This window comes from Anser brachyrhynchus (assembly GCF_964034855.1).
Source record: "Anser brachyrhynchus genome assembly, chromosome: 18".
Lineage (NCBI taxonomy): Eukaryota > Metazoa > Chordata > Aves > Anseriformes > Anatidae > Anser > Anser brachyrhynchus.
The window spans coordinates 8,214,457-8,242,455 of NC_137711.1; the positions used below are offsets into that span (position 1 = coordinate 8,214,457).

Here is a 27,999-nt window from a genome sequence, read left to right on the forward strand (position 1 = left end):
AGTACACAAGAAGACATTCAGTTTAAGTTAGGAATGCTCACTGATTTACTCTGTCCAAACCACCAAGGTCTGGTCAAAACTGTTCAAAATACTTGATAAGTTCACAGAGGTTTCCTAAGTACATAGTTTCCCACATAATTTTTACATTAGGAGAATAGGATCTGAGTTCGACACAATCATCCTTGTAAAAGTGCCAGCCACCTTTCTGTACTGCTTTTACCAGAGTCAAGAGGCGAAGAGATGTTTTTGCTTCCAGGCTGAAGCTAGCTGCAGTTTTCACAGGCATGAAGATGAGCTCAGCGGGGTCAGCCGAAATCGTCTTGGATTTGTTTCAAAAATCCAGTCTGAAGGAGGATGAAGTATTCCTTTCAAGGAGATGGGAATGGCAGCTCACATCTAATCAGAGCATTAATGCTTTGTCTTTGGCTATTTCCTTTCTAACTGTAGAATTGAAAGCCTCTCTGCCAAGAGAGGTTGTGCAGTCTCCATCCATGGAGGTTTTCAAGACCCAACAGGATAAAGCCCTGAGTAACCTGGCCTGATCCCATAGCTGATACTGCTTTGAGCAGGAGGCTGAACTACAGACCTCCGTTTGTTCTTCCAACACAAATTGTTCTATGATTCTATTCTTTTCATCCATTTTAAATCTGCTCTTCTATCATCTTTGGCTTCTTTCAGGTCTCAAACCAATTAATGCCTAGGTTTGAAAATTCATTCTTACAAAGCATGACCAGGAAAAAGTTGCAAGTTTAACCGCTTTGTATGACTGAGACATATGGCCCAGCCAGAAAGAGGTAAAATCTCTATATGAGATGAAAATGCCACGATAGTTCCTCAAGAAAAAACGATGAAAAGGGTGAAAAAATGCAAGTCTTTAAAAATACATATCATAGACCTATACAGATTTGCAAAACAACCTGGAAATGCAAAATAACTACTGAAACATGTTTATAGTACTATAATCTCCAGTGTCCTGCATAATAAGGGCCAAGATGACTTCTGGGCATAGTCTTCACTGGCTACAGGGTTATATATCATACAGTCTAAGCTGCTCCTTCATGTCTCCTTCAGACATCTCTCCAAATGTGTCACTTTTTTCCTTCATGAGCCTGAAGATGGCAGCCAGCTGCTCTCTCTGAACCCTGTCAACAAGAAAAGGAGAAGTAGGAATAGCCAGTCCCCAGCACGCACTTTGAGCAAGCACACCATGGTCAAATGAAACATGAAACCAAACGTGGGTCATTTTACAAGCCCTGCTGACAGCAGGAAACCTGCCGGTGTGAGATGAGAAAGGGATTGCCTCTGGTTCTCCTTCCTCCACCCTCCCAGCTATCCAATGATATTGCACATCTCTCTGTGGTTCTTTATATATGGAGATGAAACTGACTGCTTTAGCACCGGCTTTGGAGTTTCTTAGGGCTTATTTATGCTCAAAGTTCCAGGTTAACTCCACATGTCGAATTTTGTAAGGCCGCTATGTCCTGATCAAGCAGACCCTATAGCAAAACTGCATTAAGCTTTATCAGCATAGTCCTTTCATTGTGTAATGAGAGTATGCAGATACAGAGTAATTCAGGAATAACCATCAAATTTAAAATGTATACCCTACCTTAAAACTAGAGACTAGACTGCCTTCCAGGGTGGACATGACTTTAATCAGCCACTGGAAGATAAGATCGTAGATAAAATCTGCTTAGATTCAAGGGTTCATCTGCCACTGTCAAAAATGAGATGGACTCATGTAGTCAGTACAGCAAAAAGGTGATTCCTCCGTGGGCAGAGTCTGACCAGTAGACCATCTAGCTTAGATTTACAACCCTAGAAAGTCCCATAGTTTATGATTAACTTCCTGCTCCCCATAAAAATAAAATAATAAAAAAATCATATCCTGATTTTTGCCTAACCTGAAGAAGTTAACCATTGTTTTATGTCCTGCAGCACAAAGATTGGTATCTGTTAGACACAGTGCTTTACTTGAGGAATCTTTAGTCTTTATAAGAGAGTTTATATTGTTCATTCATCTACTGATCATTGCCTAGAAATACAAAAGGGTGGGCTGTACAGGAATGTCGTGTTCTCAAGTACATCATGAATTAATGCAACTGTCTACAAAATCACTTTTTAGGTCAAAATGAATGTGCACCGTGGCTCTGATCTGGGCTGGTACATTCTCACTACCAGACTCCTGTAGGATCGAGATCAGATTGCAGCACTGCCTAGCACACCTCCTACCTGGCTCTGCTGTGTGAGATTAAAACAATTAAGGAAGTTGTGGTGCTTTAGGTTGTAACAAGGGAGAAGAAATTTCTGTTACTTCAAGGCTCGTTTCGTCCCTGCAGGACTGTGGGGTCACAATTCAGCAACGGCAACTCAGAGCACAGATTTCCTGCAATCCCAGCTCCTCCTGTGTCTTCAACATCATCAGTCCTCCCCTGGGCTGGAAATGCAGCCTCTGGCTTTTACTTCCACACGGTTGTCCTGTCAAGAGTCCTTTGTCCCCGCCACAGCCAGTTTTCTGCATAAGGCCTTAATACACTCTAATCAATCCACTTAAATTCATGTCATTAGTCAACCTGGGGTAGTCTCTCTGCAAGTCGTATGTAGACAAGCTGTTCCCGTAACAGGAGCAGTACAAATATGTATTGACAGGCAAAACTAGGACACAACCTTTGCTAGAAAGAAGAGAGCGCAGCATCAACACATCAGAAGCAACCGCACCAGGAACAAGCTCAGTGGAAGAAGGCCATTGGGGAAGGGCAGAGGAGCCTTCGTGTGCTGAGCTCCTGACGAGTGGGGCTCTGCGTTTTCCCCTCTCCGAGGCTAAGCCCCAGCAGGAGCAGCTGGCTGTCTTCCCAGCACCACTGCTACAGGCAGGGCAGGAAGAAAACGGATCGTGGCAAGAGGAAGCTCATTTGCCAATTACATACTATTACAATTAAAATGCAATTGTCCCAAGGCCAAACATATCCTGATAATGACGTGGGATCTTCCGGTCAAGAAAGCTCTGCCCACAGGCTTTCAAGCACCTGGATTTGTCTGGCTCTTCTGTATATTTTTGCACTCACATGAAATACATCCGAGTGCACTTTCCAGACCAGATGAAGGGAAGCACAGTCGTTAGCGATCAATATTTTATTTTAGATCACCGCTGAGCACTAGAGGGCACATTTCCATTCTGATGTGGAGGAATTCAATACACATCTTTGCCTCACATGTCGGAAATGCATGCCAGCTGGGAATGCTCCACACAGGTCTGCACCCCTCGCTTATTATTTCACAGGCATTAACACTACTGAAACCTTCAGCTCCCCAAAGCCCCGTTTCTTTGTCTCCCCGCCTCTAAAATCAAGATCACAGGCAATACCCACTTGTTTTTTTAAACACAACGTCAGTGCGTTTTGCTATCCCCTTGACTTTAAATATCATGGCTGTGCATGTGAAAACAGAAATGAAAAAAGAGTTGGTACTGTGCTGCATAATCTAAAACAAAGGGAGAGCAAAACAAAGATAAGGAGAGAAAAGAGCCTGGGAAAGAAGAGAAAGGCATCAAAAACATGAAACTGATTTCAAAAAGGAGCTTCTCCTATCAAAGGCGACCTTGTAAAACAACTTTGAAGTGTTCCGGGTTGTATTTTCTTGACGATTTCAGATCAAACCTACCCCATTCACGAGTAAAATCATTCTTTCCATAAGTGCTGTCCTCAAAGCTACTTGGATTCAAGAGGTAAAACAGGATTTTACTTATTGCTGACAGAATAATTAAGGATTTTCAAAGCAGCCAAATTCTTGATAGGGGATTGAATTTGCATACTTAACTCCCTTAGGCTCCTTTAGACATTTCGGTCCAAAACTTTTACAATTAGCTGAAGTTTTGGGACAGTTAGCCAGAGGCATATTAAATGAGATTTATGTTTCAGGAAGTGCTGGGCATCTGTGTTCACAGCAGCTGAAATCCTGGGCAGAGCTTCGCATTTGAGAATTTTGCTAATTGCTCCACAGCCAAACAAAACCAGGACCCTACTGCAACGCTGTGCTGCTCCAGCAGAAACAGGAGAAAATCCCTGACTTTCACCACTGGCCCGAGTCTATTCCCGTTGAAGTCAGTGGAATCACTTCTGGGGTAAAAGGCATGAAAAAGCAGAATGTACCTCTAACCTAAAATCCAGATTTTCAACACAAATCTCTTGAGGGAGAAGTTACAAGCTGCTGGAGGCAGGGAGAACAAGCACAAACCAAATAAACTATTCAAAGGTTTATTGGACCAAACAAAGGCAATTTTTACAGATTCAAGCCACTAGAATTACAGTCCTTTGTATAAGAGCCACCATCAGATAGAAAACAAACAAACAAAACAAACAAAAGTAAAAAATACCCAGACAGCCATTTGAGTTGAAGAAATGGTTTGACTCGCCGCCACTAGCAAAAAACCTGGACTCGACTATAGACTTTGCTCGATGTACATATTGCCATGTAACTTAAACACAACGTATATAAGGCATTCTTTGCATAGTTGGGTGCTTGGGACACAGTCAGCCAGCCAGCACCGAAGGGAGACAGCGGTCGTACTAGAGGGATGTTGAAGCAGAGGGTCTGGGTGTGCCTAAACTCATACGCAACCCACCGAGCACGCTTGCAGTTGTTGGCTGGGAAGGGGCAGCCCAGCCTCTTCTAAAGCTGAAGTCTCCTGCTGTTCTTTAAATGAGCCCTTTTATTAAGAGTTTGCCAACCCCAGGCGCTGGAAAGGACTACTGTGTACAAGGTTTCAAGTATTGTCTGCATAGGAATTAAAAAGAAAAAAAAAAAGGAAAAAAAAAAGCAGCCTGTTGGGTTTCTGATATGTTTGCAGCTTTAGCCAAGAGGCTCTTGTCTTGCAGTGAGGGAGAAACTTTGAAGGACACATCCCCAGCCAGCCTGGTGTTCCTACAACATCGCTAGAGAACTGGGACCCTCTTCTCGCTCTCGCAGACCAGCAGGGTTTGATTTGAAACCTGCTATGCCTGAAGCAGGTAAATGCCCCCAGCCAAACACATCTCCTGTACGTGACAGAGCTGAGGGAGGGTGCTGAGTTCTGGCTCCCATGGACAAACCACGGGGCTAGCAAGAGAAGAGGGCAGTGGAACAGCAAGTGGGCAGAGGAACAGGGAGGGTGTCTCTTCCAGGACGCCCCCCAGTCTCATCCTGAGCCAGAGGGACCCCATGCCGCTGTAGCTACCTCCTCAGACCTCTCCCCCTGGGGACCAGAGTAGGGAAGTGTGAATCCAGATTATCAGCAGCAGCCAAAGCGTGGTCTCCTAAACCTCCACCACAAACAGAACAGCTAAACTATCAATCCTCATCCCTTCTCGAGTCTTCCCTCTACCTGCAAGATCAGCTCTCTGCTAAAAGCACTACGGAAGCAAGATTTGGGTCGGTCCAGCTACCATCTTCCCTCCCTCACTTTGACCCCGCTTTGTCCTTCAAATAGAGCAATGTTATATGTCTGAAATCCTAGGCAGCTCCCACCCCCCAGCAGTAAAGAGGAGTTTGGCTCTGGGAAGAAACAGCTTTATGGTCTGGTACAAGGTCCAGGCTGGTCTGGGAGAAGAGCTACGGTTCACACACCCCTCTAAACAAACAGCACAGATTTCATGGCAGGGCTAACACACGGTGATGAACACAGCTAATGGACTTGCTGCAAATTTGGTATCCGATTTGGGTTCTGTTTGAGGGAGGGGGAAAAAAGGTTCATCTCCTAGGACATCCCAGCCCCCCAAACACAACTCAAGTCACTCCTCGGGCCCAGCCCCAGTCCCTGGAGCCACACAACAGGATCTCCTCAAACTTGATACCACAGGAGTTTTTGAAGAACTCAACTTCAGACCAAGAGGGGATGCCAAGTTTTGAGGGCTTATGGATTTCTCTTATGGGTGTGTTTGGTTGGTTTTGGTATTTCTCTCAAGCCTTTAAAGATGCCAAGGGATGCCTTTAGGAGGAGGCTAGGGACAACTTCATATAGTCTTCAGTTCTGCAAAGAGAAACAGGGAGAGAAGAGAAATCATTTCAGTCATTTCACCCCTCAGGTTGGTTCATTATTATTCACATAAATGAGCAGGGGGATAACTCAGTGTGTTTGGGGGGAAAGGCAAGTCTGCTTCCCCCTTTTGGGGGCAGCAAGCCACTGTTTGCAAACCTCACGGCCCTAAGGAGGCACATCGCTTCATCAACTGCAGCAGGATAGCTGAAACCCAGTCAAAGAAGTGTCAATCCTCTCGTCTGGCACCAAATCTGAATTACAACCTTTCTGACCTACTGATGAGAGCTGGAAAAGCCCAGCTACTTGGAAAGCTTCATTAGCTCCAGGGATTACTGCCTCGCTGTCTTGTGCAGAGCCCCCTTGGGCTGCTGCCACACCTGAGCAGCTCCGATTTCTCCTCCTACCTGCAACCAGATGAGCCAGGATCAAGTACTGGTCTCACAGGGCAGTGTGCCTGAGTGGGTCGACCTTTCTTGATCTTCCTACTGATGTGCCTGATCAAGGAAAGGAAGCAAAACCACCAAAAAACAGACTCTGCAGGCCATGGGGCTTCCTTGTAATGGGAAGTTCTCCCAACGTCTCAGGGAAGGAGAGTGAGTTTATTAGATATGTTTTATGGATGGGACATTCAGGCGCTCCCCAAGGTCTTGCAGCATGTTGTTAGCAGAGCAGGGCTAAAAGAATTTGGTCCTTTGTTCTTAGCTTGAACCCTTCAGATGCTCTGCCCTGAGTGCCCCAGGATCTCTCATGGCCCACCATCCAAAACAAGAAACACCTGGCTGGAGGCTGGGGAGCTCCCCACAGCCACAGAGACCTGTGCTGAGGAAGCCACAACGCCCGTTACCTTGCACTTACAAACACGCGGATGTACCCCAGCCTAATTCCCCTGAATTCAGTAGGATTCATGGTCCCTAACGCCTGAGTCTCATTCAGAAGTCACCAGCTCCTGACACCTGGAGCAGGAAGGCGAGTTGCAGCCTCATTTCTTCCTTACTCTTCTGCCAAAGGTTCCACTTTCCAGCTGCCTTGCAAGCGCAATCACCGACCCGGATCCTGGCTGGGAGGCGCAGGCTGAAGCCTCACGGGGGTCCAGGGTTACTCAGGCAGTGCTGGGGAGGCTCAGTGGCTGGCCCATTAGGACAAAGAAAGGAAATTCTCCGGAGTGGATAATCGCTCTGTGGGATTCGCAGCGCTGAGGATCAGATCATCCCGCTCAAGCCACGCAAGCATAATCAGATTTCACACATGAGGGCATAAGCTCGATGCCACCGGGGCCAGAGGGAGAAGTCCCCTCCAGCATGCCGCCGTTGGAGCGGGGAGGGATGGAGGATGTCAGGGAGAGCGGCTGGGAATCGGTTGCATCCCCTCCGTAGGGATACTCACCTCCAGGACAGGGCCAGGCAGACAGCTGGGTTGAGATCTTAAACCAAGCATGAACTTGCTGAGGGTGTCTGTCAAAGCCGTGAATTCCCCATTGCACAACAGGGATACCCCTCTCTGCTCCTGGAGCGAGCTGGGAGGGGGATTAAAGAGCACGAGGCAGTCCATCACCAGGGACATCAAAGCCACGTAACCTCCAGGCTGAGAAGCTCTGGCATTGCTGCCCCGGAGTCTAAGAGACTTAATTATCTTGGGATGGAGGCTGAGCCGTTGCTTATCCTGGGCTCTTCCCTCCTTTCCATTTGCCTCAGATGGTGAAATCAGTCAGGCCAGCGTGCGTTCCCCCAGCAGCACATCAGTCAAGCCAGGATAGGTTCTGCTTTTGCTAGAAGCCCATATTTAAATGTAATATAAAATTGTACTTTTTGTCAGCTGGACGTGGTCACATGCAAGGAACACCTGGAGAACAAGAAGCTCAGACAAGGGAAGGTCTGTGGTTGTAAGGAAGGTCCGGGAGCTCGAAGACCGCACTTCTGAGCTATGAGGGGCTTGGGGCAACATCTCCATGGGCAGAACGAGGTAGCAGGGAGTCATACAACAGCCCCGCCATCCTTTTCACCAGAGCAGCTGGAGGCAGCATGCCGAGACCCCCAGGTGTCACATCTGAGCTGGCAGTCTCTTGGGGTCTCCATCCCAGGGAAGAGACAGTGAGGTGGGAACGCTGGAGCATGAGGTTGACCACCAGTGCAGGAAGCACGAGGTAACAGGCCTCTGCTGCTGGGGACACGGGAAGGACGTTCCGGTGGGGAGTTCAGAGCCCTGGAGCCCTCCTTTCTTTTTGCCCAGCTCACAGTTCCTCTGCAGTCTGACATCAGCATCTCCGGCACAGATGGAAACCGAGTGTTGCTCTGACGGCCTCAGGAGCGGTCCCCTCACTCCAGCTCAGCAGCGGCACTGGCACAAGGGCACGGACTTCTTGCCTTAGAGAGCAGACAGCATCCCAGCACTGACAAAGAGGGCAGGCTGGTGGCATCCCCATGTGTGCTTATCCCTCATGTGTGCAAAATCCACAGCAGGTCAGGAAATCCCGGAGCCCATCCACAGACCAGAGCTCTCCAAAGCGGCCCTTGCACTCCAAGGAGAAGATCCCAGAACATCTCGCTCTGAACACCTCTGGGAATTGCTTGCACCCTTTTCAGGAAGAGTTTCACTCAGAAACCTGATTTTCAGAAGCATGGAGCATTCCCAGCTCCTTTCCCTGGCTGGGGAACTGGTACTCGACTTGTCAGGAACATCGGTCCTCTGGTCTGAAATGCTGGCAGGGAGGGCAGCTAGCAAGGTGGTTTTGGGCTCTTCTCACCCCAAAGCTATGACTGACCTTGGAGGATCGAGAGCGGTGAGGAAAGGCCCCAGGCACTGGGCAGGCCTGGCAGTGGGAGGCCAAGCTGTCCCCAGGCATTTCCCCCCCATCTTGCTACTGGATGGTCCCATCACCACCACGTCCCACGTCTCTACCCTTGGGATAGCTACCATCTTATTTCTGGTAGTGATCATACCCCAGTCTTGTCCAGGGTCACAGCATGGCAGGAAGAATATGAGAAAGGCCATACTAAATCTAAGCTTTCCCGGTGGTCCCAAAATTGTGGGCCTGTTGCTTCAGCCAACAGGTAAAATAAGGAAAGAGGACATTACAGCAGAAAAAGGAGACAGACAGTGCTTAGAAAAGAGAAGAGTGAGAGAGTGAAAGGTACCAAAGGGAGATTTTATCAACACAAATCTGAAATTCCTCCTGCGGGACAAAAAAAACAGAAGGTACACAGGACCTCGGGAAGTACCTGCTGCTCCTCAGGAACACCAGGGAAGCAGCCGAGGCTGCCAGAGCCTGCGGGATCAGGGAGCACAGGTCCCAGCACCTCGAGGACGGGGGCTGGCGAGGAGTTTGTGGGGTCGGGGACTGTGCCGCCGGCCAGGCTGCCCTTGCTCACCGCTGTTTCAAGGCAGAAGCCTCCTACGCTTCCCAGCCACAGCCAGGAAGGTGGCTCAGGCTCTGCCGGCTCGGCTCAGAGGCCGTGATCACCTCCTTTAGTTGTCTGCCCATCCAGAAGCATCTGCATTGCTCCTGGGCCCCTCCAGCCAACGCTGCAGCAGCGAGGAGAGCTACGGATGGGGCAGCCTGCGCTTCCCTCCATCCCTCGGCGTCGCTGCTCCAGCTTGGTCTGGCAGCTCACATCCAGCCTGGTGCTGTGCCCAGCTGCCCCGCAGCCCTCAGTGCGGCAGGAGAGGCAGTCCCAGGCCCCCAGAGGGTTAGCAGACAGATCGGCGAGCTGCCCATGCCACGCAGGATTAAGCAGAAGCAAATGAAGACAAGTTGGGAGCGCCAGGTGAGGGAGATGCGGAGAAGCAGCCATAAGCTGGGACAGTTCAGGACCTGAGCCGCAAGGAAAGCCCTGGGAGCTCAAAGCAGAGTTGGTCTGGTCTGAAAAGTCTGGTCTGAAAGCTCATCCCACGGCAGGGTCGGAGACTCACACCCTGCAAAGGCTGTGGGGGAGCTTGGAAAAGTTTCCCCTCTGGGATGGGAGAGGAGGGGATGGGGAAGGGGCCTCCAGGCCTCTCCTTCCCCTGCATTTCCGAGGGAGGCACCCCGAGCTGCTCCGTGGTTAAAGCTGCCGGGGACTTGTGACTCAAGCCGATGCTCTATAAATAGGGCCAGAGCTCAACTCCCCTGCCATCTCGTAGGCCAGAGGACATGTTCCCTAGGGACGTGCTGGAGGCAGAGAACTGCTGGGCCACCAGATCGCTCCTCACACCAGCACAGCCTGGCACCAACGGGGGAGCATCGGAAGCAGGGGAGCTCCCTGGGCACCCCAAAGTACACCTGTCCCTTTCCTCCAAGATGCAGGCAATGGGTGTTTAGGGGCTGGAGGCAGCCTTGCCCATAGCCAGTGCCATCCCCGAGGCTGGTGGCCGCAGTGAAGCGGTGGCCAGCCTGCCCTGAACAGAGTCCCACGGCCCTGGTCTTTGCAGCCCCTTGCCACTACTCCTCCTCCTCCTCCCTCAGCCCAGGACGACTATCGTGCTGCAGAAGATGAAGAGCAAACAAATAATAAAAACCCAAAGCAAGCCCAAACTTACCGGCGACCCTCATACAAAAGAAGCACCATGCTGGACGGGAAAGGACAGCAAAGCTGCTGGGCTGGGGGTGAGGGCTGGCAGAGGAGAAGGAAGGAGAAAGAGGCCCAGATCCCATGCTGTGGAGAGGGGAGCAAGCGAGCGAGCCAGGGCTATGTGATGGCAATGCAGGGGGTGGACAGGGACATATGCCGATGGAGTTCTCCTGGAACACAACCTCCCCCACATCAGTCCACCCCCTTCTTTCTGGAGGGCCGGGAGTGGAGGTGTTCGAAATAGGTCAAGGTCCATCAGCTAAACCCCTGCAGCTGCTTCCTGCCCTTACGTGCTCCGCAGTCATAGCTGCAAGCATTGTCTGGTTCACAACTGCACTTTGGCATGGCTCTGCCTAAAGCCGCAGCTGCATCCCTGGTCTCTCCTCTCCTCTGTGCCTTTCCCTGGAGCCAGGCTCTGGCCGGGCCCCCTGCCTTGCTGCAGGCCCCAAGCCTGGCTTTGTTCAGTGCCTCATAACCAAGAAGCACTCTGAACCCAGCTGGGGAGAAGCCAGGTTTCCATTGCTAAATTACCACCAAGAAAAGCACCAAGGGTGAGATTTACAGCCATCCGATTCCCCTTGCTTGAATTCCAATTTGCAGTTGAGCCCTAGGCTTCAGTCTAGCAGCGTCTTAATTCAAGCAGCGTCTCCTCGGCCCACCCACGGCTGGCCAGGAGGGCAGGAGGAGAACTTGCTCCTAGGAGGGCGAGCTGATGGTGGGAACCTAGCAAAGGAAACCAGGCAGCTCTCCCTGCCTTCTCCTCAAGTCTTACAGAGGCTGGACCGTGTTTGGGGGGTTCACCTGCCCCATCCACGAGCACAGCCTGAGCAATTTGGTGCCATTCACTCGGACCTTGCTCGAGGGGATCCAGAGCGTTGTGGGCTGGTGGGACAGGGTTTTGTCCAGCCCTTCAGATGCCCTCCTGCTCGCAGCTGGGCCCTGCGGGGTCAGGGGCTTTCCTGTCCTGTTTCTGACTTTCCCCTCTCCACTCCTCTCCCAGCGCTGCTTAGGGTTACACAAAACCACAAACATCTCATCCGAGCACGCAGGGAGCACGCGCACAGCCTCTGCCTGGTGCTGCAGCCCACGCGGCAGTGAGAAGCGTCTCGGTGGCTTCGTGCTGGCCGGGGAAGCTGGCTGACTGGGAAATGTCGCTGCGGGACCCAGAGCTTCACCTCTGTGCCGGGGGGTCCATGGAACAGCCTCTGGCTTTCCATCCCACCTCTCCCTAAACCTGAGATACAAGGGAGGACAGAGGAGAGACCTTTCCACGGACCGTTACATGGGATCCGCTCTCCTTTCTGCATCCTGCACACCAAAGGAAGAGCAGCAAGGACAGAGCGCAGGCAGCTCAACCTCTCGGCATCACCGAGGCCAGCCAGGACTTTGCCAGGACCTGCTCTGCCTTGTGGAAAGAGAGAACCGAAAACAAAAACCCAAGGGAGTTGTTCCCCTGATTGTTTTCTCTTCTACTAAAAGCAAAGCCTCGTCGCAGCTGTCGCTGCTCAACACAGCCCTGACCATACTCCTAACTGCAAAAACAACCCCACTAACGTCTTTCTAGCTCAGGGGAGGGTTGAAAAGCAGCTGGCAGAGACCACTGCAGTCCATCCACGTGAGCCAGGCCCTGCAGCACACCGGGGAGCCCTTCCTCTTCCTCCCGCATGTGCACAAGGTGCCCAGCCAGGCCGGCAGACGGGCAGAGGCTGCACTGCTCGAGCCCCATGTCCCATCCCACGCCATAGAATATCCCGAGCTGGAAGGGACCCATAAGGATCATCGAGTCCAACCCATGCTTTGCCCCACGGCAGCTCCACTTGGCAATCGATGGCCGAAAGCCTCAGGTGCAGCACAGAAAGATTTGGGAAACACGCTGCGCTGCCTCGACCGAAGGCTGCATCCTTCCCCTGCACTCTTCCCCTTCCTGCCCAGACTGTTTTTCTCCCCCAGGGGAACGAACGCTACGTGCCTCTGTTCGAAAAGCCCTGCCAACCCACCAGGTGTGGTCGAGCACGGCCAGCACCCAAGCAGATGTGTTTGTCAGCAGCAGTTACCGTCCTCCCTTACCGAGGAGCCCCTCTGTTTTTTAAGACCGAAGTACCCAAAAGCAGGAAGTTGCATCGCTCCGTAAAGGTCACATTCCTTCCCCTTCGAGTACAGATTTAGCACCAGACTGAAGCCACAAGACTCCAGTGAACAGCAGGCGAGATAACTGCAGCTTCTGGAGGGATGTGGATTAGAGCAGAAGTGGGTTTTCGGTTAAACAACCCATTCTACTGCTTGCCTGCTCTCTCCTGCCTGGAAAAGGAAGTAATTCAATGGCATCTCCAAAATCAGGTGTCCCCAAATTAAGACTCATGGGCTATGACAAGCAAAATGACAACAGGTAGCCTTACGGGGGCCTGGGGAATCCACCTGCTTTTGGGGGATGTTGCTTACAAGCTGCTTCTCACAGGTCCCTGCTGGTCCCTGGGGAAACGGGGGACCTAACAGCACCCCAGCTCCAGCTCTGTGCCCTAGGACTAACTACCAGCTCGCCCAGCAGCCCTAAATTTCCAAATCAGGCAACAGAAGCGGTCGTGGGATGTCTGATGTGGCATCCAGGCTGGAAGAGGCAAGAACCCGAACCCAAAGCCCTGTTCCCGATCCCTTCGGAGCTCGTGGAAGGCGAGATGGAGGCAGAGGGGAGCGGGCTCATTAATCTGTTATGAGGAGGGAAGGGGGGAGAGGTGGGGACGGATGGAGGGGGGACAGGCAGTCAACTGCAGTCAGAAACAAACCCTCCCCCCAAAAACCCAAAGAAAAGAAACCCCAAAGCAAAAAACACATTAGCAGCTGTTACCAGTGGTACCACTACCTCTAAGAAACGGCGCGTCCTTACCAAAAAGGTTTGCAAGAATGTTTGTGGCCGAGGACCTAAGGTACTTGCTACAGAGATGTGAGATCAGAGGTCAGCTCAATCCTGCAACATAAAGGTGGCAAACCTGGGTCACAGCGGGTCGGCAGCACGGTCGGGGTGCGGGAGAGCGTGGGGTGCGTGGAGACAGGGAGAGGGACAGGGCTGCCGAGGGAGGAAGGTGCAGGACAGGGCTGAGCCACTGCCCTCGGCTCGCCCGGGACCTTACCTGGCAGCAGCCCTGTCCCCTTGCACCACCTGCGAGGCCTGAAATGAGAAGCTGCTTGATGCCACAGTGAAGATTTGGGAGGGAGAGAAAATAAGCCAGCGACACAGCGAGACAGGAAAAAAAAAATGAAAAAAAATATCACAAAGCTGCCTGAAAGAAACGAACAACAGAAATATGGAAGAGAGACGAGAAAATAAGGGAGCAGTAGGGAAACAAGCTGCAAGGGCCCTAGGGTGGAAAGATGCTGCGAGATCCTATAGGACCCCAACACCCAGGCAGTGTCCGTCAGTCCCAGGTGCACGGTTCTGCCCTGGGACCGTTACGGACGGACGTGAGCAGCAATGCCTGGCAGGTCCCACGTGCCTGGGAAGGGTCTGCCACCCCCTGGAGCCCGTCCTTTGGTCCAGAGTACAAAATCCCAGCCCCGCTGCTGTCCCCAGCACCACGGGCAGCAGCAGGAGCATTTGTGCCACAGGGGAACCAACCCTGCAGGATTCCCATCCTTGACACCCCGAGCAGTGATTGCTCAGCTGGTTGGATGGAGCCGCTGTGCCCAGGGTTTGAATTTGCCTTTAGTGGCAGATTTTTGTATCGGTGCCTACAGGATCCTGAAAAAGCAATTCCCATGGAGCCCCCAGGGCTTCAATCGCGCTCACTCAGCCCGTTCCACCATCGCCCTCCCCGAGTGGAAACACAACATGCGCACAGCCCTGCTTAGTGTCAGACACGTTGGGTGCTTCAGGCGTGATAAGGAGAGCAAAAGGAAGAGAGCAAACATTTCTCCTGATGCCAGCAATGCAGAGGCAGCCCGGTCTGGTTTCTGCTGCTGACACCAGAGCGCACAGCCCTTGCAGGTCTGCTCCCAGCACGGCCACGAGGCGGGAGAAGCCACGAGCTGGGAGCCTGGAGGCCAGGGGAGAAAGGGAAGTCACCTGGTAATGGGAAAGACAGGTTGATGTGCAGGGAAATGGTGCGGGTTGTAGGGTCAGCTAGTTAAAGCACCACCTGAGCCTCCCCGGCACCCGAGCGAGCTCGTTTCAGCCCCTACAGGTATCTGGATGGGTGCTGCCTCCTGGGGAGCCCCCGACCGGGGCGAGGTGCGATCCCTCCGTCCTTGCCTTCTCCATGTGGGGCTCGGTGGTACCAAACCACGGCACTGCAGGGCTGACAAATTCCCCCAAATCATCCCAGGATATGGACACCACCGGGCATCAGGACCCACGGCCCTTTCACCGGGATGGCGAGGGAGGGAACACCTCCCAGGCTTGCCTTGGGCCGCTGCTGGGAAATAATGGGTTCCCCTGAGCAATCCCAAAAGGGAAGGGGCACGAGCTGCACGTCTGTAGGGGCACAGCCTGCTGCAGAGGCTGCTTGTAGGGCAAAGCCCCCGGCTGTGGGGTTTGAAGGCTCCAGGTCAGCACGGGCTGGGGGTGCCCGAGGGCTGAAGGGCTCCCCCCGCACGCTGCCAGACAAAAGCACCGCAGCACAGGCTGGGTCCACAGAGGGCTTCGCAGCTCCAGGTGCAAGGCTGGGGCTGATTTTCTTTGTAGAGGCTGGGAAGTGGGAAATGATCAGCTGGAAAGCTTGGTTGTGGTCGCAGGACAGGGCTTGAGCTCAGGAGGAAACTTCAGCAAGGACCGTGGGATGGATAATTCCTCACCAGGCCTGCTACAGGCAAATCCCAGTCTCAGCCCCATCACAGTGAGCTCCAAAGCTCCCCAGTCACTCACTTTGCTCTGGTATTTCTAAACTACGCTCACATCCTCAGCTTGGAGGCCATCCCTGGGGCAAAGGGAGGGGAAGAAGTTGGCGATCAGCCCCACAACAGACAGGAATCAGTGGGGTGCTAACGGGGCCGGGGGAGCTACACTGACTTGCACGAGCTGGGACATTTGGTCTGAGCTCAACCAGCTCCAGATATGCGTCTGTAGGGCCACAGTGTCTCGTCTCCCCGATCGGTGTGACTTTATTTGCTCCCACGTTTTCCTGGCTGGGAGAGGCCCGGACCCACGGAGCACTGAGACGTTGAGCTCAAGGCTGCCGAGGGAGCAGAGAGGCCTGCACACACCCAGCTCGCGTCAAGAGGGTGCCGACCAGGTCGGGCGAGGAGAGGAAGGAAGCTCAACGTACCTTTGTTCTTCCTCGAGTTCTTCTTTGGTCATCATCGACTTGTACTGGTTTCCCCTCAGCTTTCCAGGACTGTATTTAAAAGAGAACGTCTCGTCTGCAGCTGGAGAGGGCGAGAAAGAAGAGCAAGGCATGGCGTGAGCCAGAAAGCACCTGAGAGTGACAATCGACACCCGTGGGCTTGTTCCCTCCAGCTGCTGACCCCTGCTCCCACACACACCCCGGGGGCTGCCCCACCACAGAAGACTCCTGCAGGCAGCTCCAGAGCCTCCGGAAAACCTGGGCAGTGCCGGGGATTGCAGCAGAGAGCCAGGGGATTTCGCAGGCATGAGGAGTGCTGTGAGCGAGCCGCCTGCACCGGGAGCAGACACGCAAATCCTACGGCACGGGAAGCACATGCTATCGCTCTGCCTGCACTCAAAGCCTCGCAGACCCATCCCGGCTTATCCAGACACGCTAATCCTGCCCTGATTAGCTCGCAGCATTTACTGCTTCTCCTCTTCAGACCTGCATTCCTCTTCTCTCCCCCTCCTCGTCCAGGGGACCTTTCAGGGGACGGTGCCCCGAGCAGAGCTGGTGCGGGTCACGCCGCCCAGCAGCTCCCCTGAGCTTACAGCCCTCGTGGCAAAGCTGGCGAGGAGAGGAGGTGCCAAGCTATGCATCCCGGGGTGCAAACAGCAGAGCCCAAGCGGCCCCCACAGCACCAGGACGGCTGGTGCTGAGCCCCTCCGTCACAGCAGCAGACCCGACGAGGCCACGGGGGTCTCCTCCTCCTCCTCCCCGTGTCGGCCCCGGGCTAATTAGCACCAGAGCTCACAGCCTCTGAGCCAAAGCCGATCCTTCTCCAATCGGATTTTGTCAGAGCGGTATTTGCTTTTAAAAACCTCTCCCTGCTTTATCTTCCCCCGCGCAGGAGAAAACAACGGGAGCGGAGGGCAATCCAAAGGGCAGCCCGGGAGGAGCGGCTGCTCGGGGCAGCCACCTTTCCTGGTTAGCTGCGGGCTGTTATCTGCGAGCCTTTATCTCCCAAGGACTGCAGCCCCGGCTGCCTCCCGTCCATCCATCCAGCATTGCTCTTTCCACGTCCACACAAAACATCTGCCCCTGCCACAGACCCGCGGAGCCCTGGGGCTACTTCTGAGGAGTCTGCAGAAGGAAGATATTATCTCACTATCCGCACCTCCCTGGAAAATTGCACGTTATCCACAAACCAAATATCCCGGGTGATACTTCCGGGGACCAACAAGACCCCAAAAGCAGTGAAACTCCTCTGACTTCTGTGGCAGGAGAGGAAACCCCAGCCCGTGTAGCCTCTGGCCCCCAGGGAGTCCCTTCCAGCCCCGACCAGGAAAGTCTCCCCCGCCCCAGTGACCACCACCCCACAGCCTCTCCCCTCCCTTCCTCGCTCCCAGGATTCAGCATCAGTCGTTGCCCTTTATTTTCTGGTCAATACGGCGCTTAAGGATTTCCTTCGGGGCTTGATTTGGTGATTCCTCCAAGCGCAGGCTCCCACGTGTCTGCAGCGGCTGCCGGCGCTCTCGCAGACCTCGGGGATGCCCGGCCAACAGGCAGGTCAGAGCCTCGTCCTGCCGACGGGACGCCCGAGGTGCTGAACGTAAGCGGTGCACAGCTGGGTGCGGGACCGAGTGTCCCAGCCGCTGCGAGGTCACTGCGTGGGGAGCGTGACATGGTGGTGGCAGCAACCTTCCTGCAGAGATCCCGTTTCTTTTCTGTTCCTCTGACCCTGCAGAGCTTTCCCGTGAAGGCCTGGTGATCTGGTCGCTTGCTGGTCCGCAGCATTTCTCTAATCCTAAAACGCTGCCAGGGAGCAGCCTGGCTAACCCGACCCTAACGTCCGAGCACCTCCATGCTCCGATCGTACAGCCCCACACGTTCAGCCTGGCCGTATCCTGCTTCCCTCGGTAGAAAAATCCCCTCCAAGCCAGCAGCCGAACAAGCCTGGCCAGCTGGAAACAGGTAACGCTGCAGCTCCTCCGCCCCTGGGGGTGGCCATAAAAGTGCACAGGAAGAAAATTCGGCTGGCTCTGCCCTGGGAGATCTTGGGGGGGACGACAAAAAAACAAACAAAACCCAGGGTGTAACATCCTGTCCCTTGCCCCAGTGCAGAGCAGGAGCCATTTTATTACCTTTGTCTAGCCTGCCTGATTTCAAGGACAATTAAAAGCATTTCCCTCACCCGGTTCTCTGCCAAAAAAATTGTATTTGGGGATTTGGCCTGTCCAAAAAAGGGCAGTTTCATTGCCACCCTGCCAGAAAAGCAGCAGCAAACAGGGAGGAGAGGAGGCTACCTATCTCGCTGCCCACGTATTGCGGTTAAAAAAAAAAAAAAAAAAGAGCCAGTGCGCAGCTTTGGAAACCGCTGGATGTTTTCTGAGCTCAGGAACTTTCTCTGCAGACTGAAAACAAACTTCAGGAAACAAACCCAAAACGGCAGGCAGGGCTTCCACGGGGATGGCAAAAACAGTAGGGGAACACGAGGTGACCTACTTACGGGGAGCCTCGCGGAGATCCTGTTAAAGAAAATATTTGTCTTCCATCTCCCTGCGCTTGCACTGCAAGAGGCCCTGGGCTTATAGGGGTGGGAGCGGGGTGGGAGCACCCCCGAGCTCTGCAGCTGCTGCTCCCTCCCTGCGGGCAGGATGGCACGGAGCGGGGACGGGACGCTCTTGTCGTATGCCTGTTCCCGTAGAGACATCCTGGGTTTTGGGGATGCTGGGCGAGGCACGGGCCCGAGATGACAATCTCCATCTGGGCCCCAGCCGCCTGGGGGTGATGCACAGCGATGCGGCCCCCAAACAGCCCTGACCCCAAAGAGGCAAACCCTGGCGGAGCAACGTCACCGAGCATCCGTGCAGCAGGATGTAGCCCTTGTGCCTCAAACTGGGTCCTGCTGACCCCCTCGCCAGCAGCGGGACACCTAACCGGGTGCAGCAAGCATCTCCTGGCAGCCCTGCCTGCCGGGAAGGCGCTTCTCCCACCCCGCGGGCACGGCACCGGGCTTCAAATTGGATTCCCCGGGGCATTAGGTGTAATCCTCCTGAGCCAGGATCGCAGCCTTAAAAAAAGGCAGGTGGAAAGTGGGGCAGGGAAGGGGGAATGTCCCGCACCCTCCTGAAAGACCAGGGCTGGGGGGATGTCCCAGCACCTCTGGGCAGGGCAGAGTCCCCCCGGACACACTTTGCTTGTCCCCATCTGTTTCATTTTCTTAGCACAGCAGTTGTCCCCCCAATGAGCCAATTAATCATTTTCCAATCAACTAATTGCCTAATCAGTTAAACGCAGCTCTGATTAAAGCTCCTGGAGATCTTCCTGGAGGGGAGCAAGGAGCTTTTGGGGCAGCTCCATCGTGCTGCCCCAAGGCACCACGGGGACGCAAAGAGGGGCTGCTGGGGTGCAAAGCTGGGGCTGAGCAGCCGAGCGAGTCTGCCTCTCGCCCACCCTGGCTCTGGGCACTAATCCTGGCTCTTGTCTGCTCCCTGCTATTTATAAATAGGGACATAAAAATAAATAGCGGCTACAGGAGCCCTTGGGTTGTTTGTGGGGACTCCGGTACCTGCTTCCCCTACGTATCCCTTCATTTTGGGGTGTCGGTCCCTTCTCCTCTGCACGGCCCAGAGGAAGGAGACCATCCCCGAGCTCTCAGGGGTTCAGCCTCTCAGAGCCTCCCCCTGCGCGCTGGCTTCCTCGGCACTCACCATCCTCATCCTCCGGCTCTCTCACCACCAACTTCTCACTTTCTGAGTCCGGCTCTTCCTCCTGGAGGGGATAAAAGACGGAGCAGGCATGAGGGGAAGGCACTGCGCTAAATAACCCACGCTCAGCCTGGCCATGAGAGCCCGCAGCTGGGCCCTCCTCCCCTGCCTCCTTCGGGGGAGAGGGCAAAAGGATGCCCACTAACGAGAAGCGTTCATTAACCTGCTTCCTTCTCGCTGGGCACGAGTGGGGTTTTGGGCTGCAAACCTCCAGCACCGCCCCCTAACACGGGGGACAGTGAGAAGCCCCCAGGCACAGCCACGCGCCCACCGGGGCCGGCGTCCCGCAGCAGCGGCCGCGAGCACATGCGTGTGTTGTGGAAGGCTGCTCCGTCCCCGTGCCCACAGGGCTGCCATTGAAGTCATTTCCTCCCTCGGGCCCTTAAGCACCAAAAATAGCCCAAGGAGCGCAGGAGGCAGGTTTTGGGCTGGGTCCAGGGCACGGAGAGGCAAAAGGAGCATCCTGCCCTGGCATCCCATGCGTGTGCACCGGGGGATTTGTGCTGGGACCCCGGCAGGAGCCGTCCCCGTTCCCCCAGGACGTGCCTCCCTGCTCGTGCTGCACCGGCCGGGCTGGGCTTTGGAGCACAGGAATTAAACAGCACGGCTGGTTTTTGTTTTTTTTTTTATAACACAAAGCAAGTCTGAAAGTTTTTAGGATTGCCTCCCACGAGCTGCAACAAGCTTTATCAAGCCCAGATTCCTCGCGCTTGCGGTACGCACAGAAGAAAGCCACGCAGATGGGAAGCAGGGAGGGAGGAAACCTCGCCAGCCCTGGAGATAAGGCTGCAAACCCCCCCCGGACCAAGCCCAGGCACCCACAGCACCCTCAGCACCCACCCTGGCCCCAGCCCACAGCGGCAGGGCTCACACGCCAAGGACAAAGAACACGGGATGGGGAGAAGGAGCGTGGGGGGAGCCTGAGGGGGGACATGGGGAAAATCAGGGGTGACGGAGACCCGAAGGAAACCTGGACGGACCCCGCGCAGGGTTTGCAGCGCACGGCTTTGTATAAACCACCCCGTCGTGGTATGCAGCAGAGAACCGGGCTGGTTTGTCATCGGGGAGGAATGTGCATTATTCACGGCCGCTCGGCTTCTCCTCGCCACCCAGAAGGACACACGGCCGAGCCCCCCGCCCCCAGCAGCCACCGCTATTTCGGGCCACGCTTCCTAACATGGGCACTTGCTGCGACACCCCCGGGGCCGGCAGCACCCAAAGGAGCGGCCTCGGGGAGGGGATGCTCAGCCCTGGCCCCGGGGCCGCTCCCGGCAGAACCCCGGGCAGCGTTTTGGTCACATCCACCCCGCATCCACCCCTCCGGCAGACCTCGCCCTCCAGGAGCCACCCAGGAGGGGTTTTTTTTAGCCTGTTCCCTGCCCAGGCATTAGGAAGGGAGAATTTCTCAGCATTTAACAGTGGAAGCAATTAGGAAATGTGGGTAGTTTCTGTTTTCCAGCACGGGGAGCAGCCTTTCTCCCCCAAATGCTGCCGAACCCCACAGGATCTGGGGGAACAGCCCCAGAGAGCAGCAGGGACCCTGCCCGTGGGGACCACCACTGCCCCAGTGGGTTTGCAGAGCTGCGTCCCTGCCAAGGACGAGGGAGAAGAGGAGCCCCAGACCTCCAGGGATGGCAAATATTTCAGCCCCGACCCTCTGGAAGCGCCATTTGATGGGAGCAGAGAGGGAGCAGCCTGGGCTGCCAAGCTGGCAGGCGACAGCAACGTGCCACGGCCGTGCCGGGAACCCCAGCTCGTGGCAGCCGATAGCTCGCTGGAGAGCAAACGTTTTTCTGCTTAGGGGCAGATGCCAGCACCTCCCTTCCCCCCTTGCTGCAGCCCTGGCTCCGATATCCGTCCGTCCGTCTGTCTGTCTGTCTGCTCACGACCAGCTGCCAAGGGCAGCCCGTGGGGTGCACAAGGGGCCAAGCCGGGCATCGCTCCCAGCCCTGGGCGCACATCCGAGGAGCATTTCTGCACCCCGAGCACGCAAATCCAGCCGGGAGAGGATCCCCTAAGCCCCAGGGGAGCGCAGGGGGCAGGATTCACCCCGTGGGCCCTGCCACCCCGGGACCACGGCGCGTTCACGCAGGGATTTGGGGATGCTAAACCCCAGCAGGCTGCTGCAGAGGGTGGGACGCCAAACGGGGGCCTGCACGGAGACCCCGGGACGCTGCTGCGGCAGCTCGGGGCTGGCAGGAGGGGAGAGGAGAGGAGCAGCTCTGCTCCGCAGCCTTCTCTATCGCAGGGAAGCATCCCCCCAAAATGTTCTCACTCCCCAGGCTGGGGTTTCTGCGTTCTGCAGCTTTGAAGCAGACCCGCCCGGGTCCCCGCGCAAAGCCGCCCTTCCTTCCCCTCCCAGCCCAAGCCGAGCCAGCCCCGCGGTGCCCGTGGAGGCGGCTGCGCGTGGGCAGGGAGCAGGAACGCCGCGTCCCGGTGGCCTTGCAGCCGAATACCAGCACGGGGCCGGGAGCAGCCCCCGGGCAGCCTTGCAAAACAGCGGCCAGGGACAAAACCCACGCAGGGAGCCGGCCGTGCCCGCAGCCCAGACAGCCGGGGCAGAGGGGAGAGCGTCACCGCACCCGGGGGAGCTGGCCCCGAATTTCCAGGCAGGCTCCTCTACACGAAGCACAGCCCAGGGCAACGCAGGGCGAGCGCAGCAAGGAGCAAAGAAATGCAAACCAGGGCCAGACAGCGGCAGGAGCTGCCGGAGGTTTGGAGACCTGAGCGCTCCGACCGCCAGCCTGTCTCTCTCTAGTTTCACATCAGCAAACACACACCGCAAAAGAAAGCCTCCCTGCGGAAAAAGAGGGTGACGGAAAGCACCGTGGGCTGCAGGGGGGCCGCTCGCAGCCAGGAGCACCTGGAGCAGGATTGATGCAGGCTGTCCGGGCCAGCTGCCGCGGCAGACAAAGGTGGCATTGCCGCCGGCTTCGGCGAGGGGACGCATGGGGCAGCAGCTGCCCGGCCCCGGGGCTGGGAACGTGCCCGCGGCCCCCGGCTGCTCCCCCCTGCAGGCAGCCGGATCCGGCCCCTGGCACAGCTCAGCACATCCCCTGCCTGCTCCGGTCCCCAAATCCCCCTGCAGAGCTGGCTGCTTCGCAGAGCGGCTTTGGGAAGCCCACCCTGGCCGTGTAGAGGGGGAACCGATGTGCAGGTGGGACGGCTCACCCTGAGCAGGGGCGGCCAGGAGCAAGCTCAGGGAATGGGATCGCGGGGGCAGCCGTGAGAAACGCAGCCCGCACGGCCACAGCCCTCGCCCAAGAGCAGCCAGCTCCCGCCAGCGCAGGGTTAAAACCCAACAAGTCATTCACCTTAAATAACAATGCGGCAATCCAGCTGTCTTGGCTCGTGGCAGACCTTGGCTTTAGTGCTTAGGCATTTGTTAGCTTCTCAGAAATGTGCTTTTGCCCTTTTAGCTTCCACGGCCAGCACGCAGACGGCTGCGCGCGAGCCTGACTCCAGAGCGGAGGCTTCAGACAAAAGCAGGAGCCAGGACAGGACCTCCAGGGAGGTTTCGGGCACGGCAGCGCTGGGCACAGCCCCGGTCCCCCCGGGAAGGCAGTTCGGGTGTGCCAGCTTGGTGCTATCCCCAAAAACCCCATGCATGGCTCTGCCACCACAGGGGCCCTCTCCCAGCCCGACCCGAAGCAGGGAGCGGTCCCAGGAGAGGCTCAGGGGCAGCTCCGTCCCACGGGAAGAGGCTGGGATCCCCATCACGGCTTCATTCGGTCTTCAGCTCATTTCTGGCTGACCGGAGACATTTCCTCCCCGCTCCCTCCATCCCCAAAATGGGTTTCCCTTCTCGTTAGGGACACGAGGAGGCCGTCGGGCTGGGGTCCTTCTCCTCTCTCTCAGTCAAAGGGACAGCCCTGGTGTCTACAGGCAGGATGGGGACAGGCAGAGCCCCGCTGTGGGCAAAGGGAAGGTCCCAAGGCTGCAACGAGCGGGGAGAGAACGGTCTTGGAATGAGCTCCGGGCCCCGCGCGTTGCCATTTATGGCTGCACTTTCTGATCCAAGCCTGATGCAAGACTTTGCAAGAGAAAGAATACAAAGAAAGCAGACCGGAGCCAGAAAGAAAGAAGCCAGGAGGAAAAGGGAAAGGAGGAAGCCTTCAAAAAAAAAAAAAAACAAAGAAAGACATCGGGCAGGGTTTAGCAAAGCGAAGCAGCTGCCGTGTGGGCAGCTCCCTTTCACCCCGACCCCGCGGCTCTCCGTCCTCCTGCCAGCCGAAGCAGCTGAGCCACGCGGCAGGGCTGCTCTCCTGCCCTGGGGCACGGGGCTGCCAACACCGGGGGGGCTGCGGGGCCGTGTTCCTGTATGGAGAGAGGCAGCACTCCACAGGCCTGACCCCAAAAAGGTGCCCCCGGCACGGCTGCTGCAGGCAAGGACAGGCCGTGGAGCTGCTGGCACCCTGCTGGAGCCCCTGGGGTGCTCCTGGGTGGCTCCCCAGCCGTACCCAGGCTTGGTCGGAGGGACGGGCACGGCACGTGTGGGCTCCCCGGGGGGCCGCCACCTCCTGCCTCCTTCCCAATTTGCAGCACATTCGTCAGCAGCATGGATGGAGCCAGGCACATCCGAGTTTTGTGGGTTCGGGAGAGCCCACCCGGCCCCACATCCCCCTGGCAGGGCTAGCCCATCACCCCATCCCTCCCCACCTCGCTGCGGGGACAGCCTGGCCCGGGGGCTAATTAAAGCCAGGCTAATTAGACACACTCCCCTCTGGCAGGGGAAGGGATTCGGATGTGTTAGAGGCTGGAGGTGCCGACGTCTTGCATTTAAACGGGATCCCTGCTGGGCGCTTTGTGCAGTCCTGGTGTGTTCAGGGCTGCTCGGGCTCGGCGTTAGGGGCAGGTGGAAGCCCCCCGTGCCCTGCAGGGCACGGACAGAGGGGGTGTGCACAGCCCCATGGTGGCAAAGCGCCCCCCTCCTGCCCACCCGGCCCCCTCAGGGAGCAGCAGCCTCTGGGCAGGGCAGAAATACTGATAGGAGAATTGGAGATTTTGGGTCATTTTTTGCGGATTCAGCAGCCAGCAGCTTTTTGTTAGGGAACGCTCCAGCAGCGGCGCCTCGTCACTTAACGAGCTGGGGCTGAGCACAGACAGTGACACACTAATTAACTTTTTCTTTCAGTGATGGAAGCCAGCAGAGAGGAAGGGAACCACGACCAGCAGCTGATGGACACAAGGACTCCGGGCTCCTCTCCCCTGCTCTGCCACCGATCCGCTCTCCGTCGGACCTGCCCCAGAAGATGGAGAGCATGGTGCTGGCCCCCGCAGCACCTCGCTCCCCTGGGCCAGGACACGGGGCCGCGGGGAGGGAGCAGGAGGGACGCAGAGCTCGGCAGCTGCCCCCGGAGGGAGAGGAGGCAGCAGGGCGCACGGCTCCAGCCGGCCATTAAACGTGCCAGCGCTGCAAACCCCGAGCAGGTTCATCCGTCAGCGCTTGGCGGAGCGCTTAATGGCTGCGGGGAGCCCGGAGCAGCTCACGCTGAGCAGACAGAGGAAAAAAATAAAAAATAAAAGGAAAAGGGAAGAAAGATCTCGGAGAGCAGCCCCCTGCTGTATGGAGTCAACCGAGCAGCCCCGAAGCTGTCTGGGAGCCTCTGCTGAGTCACATCGGGGCCGCAGCCCCCAGCTCAGCCACGGACGGGCTCGATTCCACCAGCAGCAGCCTGCGAAGCACGCGCTGCTCCGAGCGAGCTCCCTGCCCGAGGCCAGTCCCATCCACGGGGCTTTACGGGAAAGGAGCATAAAGGCAGCTTTGAGGGCATTTGCAGGGAACGTCTCACAGAAACAGGGGGGCTGCAGCGCTGGGGAGGGTCTGCCCTGCTCTGCCCACGGGATCAGCCCCCAGGAGATGCTCCCCGCTCACACGGGTGCGGTGCCTGCTGGAGATGAATGCGTTCCCTGCTCCGTGCCATCGCCGCCGGCTGCCCAGCACCGCCAGCCCCCGCCAAGCTGGCAGCCTGCGCCGGGCTGTGCTGGCAGCCACGAGATCACGCACGGGGCAGCGCTCCCAAACACTTACTCAGCAGCGGGACGCATCCCTCCCCCTTCCTGCTGCTCTCCATCACCGCCCAGATCGCAGCCACCCCCTGGCCCTGCTCCTTCCCCAAAGAAACGCAGCTTGGGGGCCAGGGCACCTCGTCCTGCCCGGCTCCTACAGCAAAGGAATCATTTTGCAGGCAGAAAAAAAAATGGCCAGGACCCTCCTCAGGTCCTGTGCCCGTTTTTGGTCTGCTTTAAGAGGGGCTGGCACAACCTGCAGCACCGGCAGAGTACCCTCAAGACCATGGTCACCCAGTGCCAGGCTCACTGGGGCATTTCTGGGGTCAGGAGCCTCCCCACGCGCCCTGAGCAGACCCCACGGTGCCGCCTCTGCCTGAACAGAGCTAGAGGAGCTGAGCACATTTCTGAAGGATTGCAGCAGTGCCTGGTCAAGGAAATTGGGGCTGAAGAGCAGCCAGAAGGCAGGAAAAACATTCCTGAGAAGACTCAAGCTAACGAGACGGCAGAGGAGCCGCGTGCTGGGAGTGCTGGATACATCCCACCGGGGTGCCCTGCTTGTTCCGAAGGCGCTGGGCGCTCCCCGGGCCCCGCAGGGGCTCCAGCTGCGTTCTGCCGACAAACCCAGCTGGGATCTGGCCAGCTCGAGGCAGGCGGGGGGCTCCCAGCATGACAAAGCAGCTCAAAGGCACCCCTAAATCGCCCTGCAGGGGGACAGATGAAGGAGGCGGCTGCTCGAGAGCCGTGCCCGTGGCCGAGAAGGGCGCAGGGGCTCAGGGAAGGAAACGGGAGGCGAGGAGGGGCCGAGGGGCCAGCAGATGGGCGCAGCCCCCAGACCCCAGGACAGAGCTCAGCCCACTGGGACTTCCCCGAGGAGATCCAGTGAGTCAGTGGCGAGGGCTGGCTGTCCGTCTGAGGGCTGTCTGTCCGCCTGCGTGCTGCCCAGCAGCCTGGACACAGTCACTGAGTATTACAGACGCTGCTAATAATAGCCAGCAGGCGCCAGCGCCCAGGGCCTGCGCTCCCCAGCCGAAGCACACAGCACGAGCGGGCTGCGGGCAGCATCCCGCCTGGGTCTGTGAGCCACCCCATTACTCACTTCCCCCTTTTGGGGCGAGGAGCAGTCCCAGGAGGCACGCAGAGGGCTCAGACCCCCTGGGCTGGTCACCGAGCCCCTGGCACAGGGCAGAGCCCCAGAGGAGCTGGGCAGGAGCGAAGCCGCACGCTCCTTCCACGGCCGCTGGGTCGCCCTTTTATTTTTAAACAAGATCCGGGGCTGGAGGAGGATTTAGCAGGCAGCCCCCGCCGCCTCCCCCTTAGTTCAAGCAGGGGTCAGAGCTTGGGGGCAGCGTCCTGCTGGGGCTGGGAGGCAGGAGGGAGGCAGGAGGGAGGCCAGACCTTCCCCAGAGCTGGCAAGGACAGCGGCTGGGCACCAAAAGGCATCCCCAAGCTGCAAGGGACCAGATGGGGGCAACCCACAGAAAAAAAGGGTGCGGAGAGGGAGAGCGCGATCACCCCACACCCCCGGCACCTGGATGAGCTCCTGGGGGAAGGAGATAACTCCCCGGGGCTGGATTTGGGGAGAGGAGAGGCTCCCCCGGCCAGAAATTCACCTCCCCGTCAACCTCCCCACCCGTATTTTTACGGGGGCGCCTCGGCGGGGAGGATGCTGGCAGCAGAGGCCAGCCCGCAGCGCTCCCCCCGGCCTCACCCCAGCGGCCTCAACCCCCCCCCCCGGCCTCCTCCGTGCCCCCCCCAGGCCTCCTCGGCCCCCAGCCCCGTGTCGGGGGGCCGAGCGGAGGCTCGGCAGGGCGCCGGCCTTACCTTGGTCTCTGCCTCCTCCTCCTCCTCCTTCTGCTGCTGCCCGGCCTCCCGGGGCTCGGCGGCGGGAGGCTGCCGGGGGATGCTCTCGGTCTCCGCGGGGCTCGGCTCGGCCTCGGGGCCCCGTTCTGCTGCTGCTGCTGCTGCTGCTGCAGCCTCCTCCTTCTCCTTCTCCTTGTCCTCCCGCCGCTCGGAGGCCGCCTCCTTCCCCTCGTCGCCCGCCCCGACCTCCTCCACCGGCACCCGGCCGCCCTCAGCCTCCGGCCCCTCGGCAGCCTCCGCTCCGGAGCCCGGCTCCTCGGCGCCCGCTTCCCGGAGCCTCTCCCCGCCTCCTCCTCCTCCTCCTCCTCCTCCTCCCGTTCCCCGCAGCCTCACGAAGACGGAGGCCAGCACGAGGGCCAGGAGGGTGAAGAGCAGCGGCACGGCCAGGTAGAGGTCCATGGCCACGCTGCCTCCCTGCCGCAGCCCGCCCCGAAGGTGCGCGGCCACCCCGCTACGGCCGGCGGCGGGGCTGGGCCGGCTCCCGGCCGGCTTTACCCGGCGTCATCTCCCCGGGCCCTGCCCACAGCCCCGGCCCCCTTCTCCTC

General features: G+C 57.1%; 1 protein-coding gene across 3 annotated transcripts; it reads right to left on the minus strand.

The window, feature by feature from the left end:
• Nucleotides 1-21: 21 nt before the first annotated feature.
• Nucleotides 22-27,979, minus strand: MXRA7 (matrix remodeling associated 7). 3 transcript variants are annotated; one of them, XM_080560504.1, is made up of 5 exons: nucleotides 27,416-27,979; nucleotides 19,526-19,586; nucleotides 15,813-15,912; nucleotides 13,439-13,519; nucleotides 4,238-6,004 (listed from the first exon to the last, which is right to left on the minus strand). In XM_080560504.1, exons 1-4 carry the CDS (start codon nucleotides 27,851-27,853, stop codon nucleotides 13,486-13,488), a joined length of 633 nt encoding a protein of 210 aa, XP_080416630.1. In that variant the 5' UTR covers nucleotides 27,854-27,979; the 3' UTR covers nucleotides 4,238-6,004; nucleotides 13,439-13,485. The 3 variants fall into 3 exon arrangements, with proteins under 3 accessions (XP_080416628.1, XP_080416630.1, XP_080416629.1); XM_080560502.1 differs by lacking the exons at nucleotides 4,238-6,004; nucleotides 13,439-13,519 and adding an exon at nucleotides 22-1,142; XM_080560503.1 differs by lacking the exon at nucleotides 13,439-13,519.
• Between the last annotated feature and the right edge of the window lie 20 nt (nucleotides 27,980-27,999).

Excerpts from the sequence above, each read along its gene's own strand:
- MXRA7 (XM_080560502.1), bottom strand. The coding sequence starts at position 27,853 with ATGGACCTCTACCTGGCCGTGCCGCTGCTCTTCACCCTCCTGGCCCTC. Across the intron at positions 19,587-27,415 it reads AGGAGGAGGCAGAGACCAAG|GAGGAAGAGCCGGACTCAGA; the intron begins GTAAGGCCGGCG and ends TATCCCCTCCAG. Across the intron at positions 15,913-19,525 it reads AGAGCCGGAGGATGAGGATG|CTGCAGACGAGACGTTCTCT; the intron begins GTGAGTGCCGAG and ends CGCCCTCTCCAG.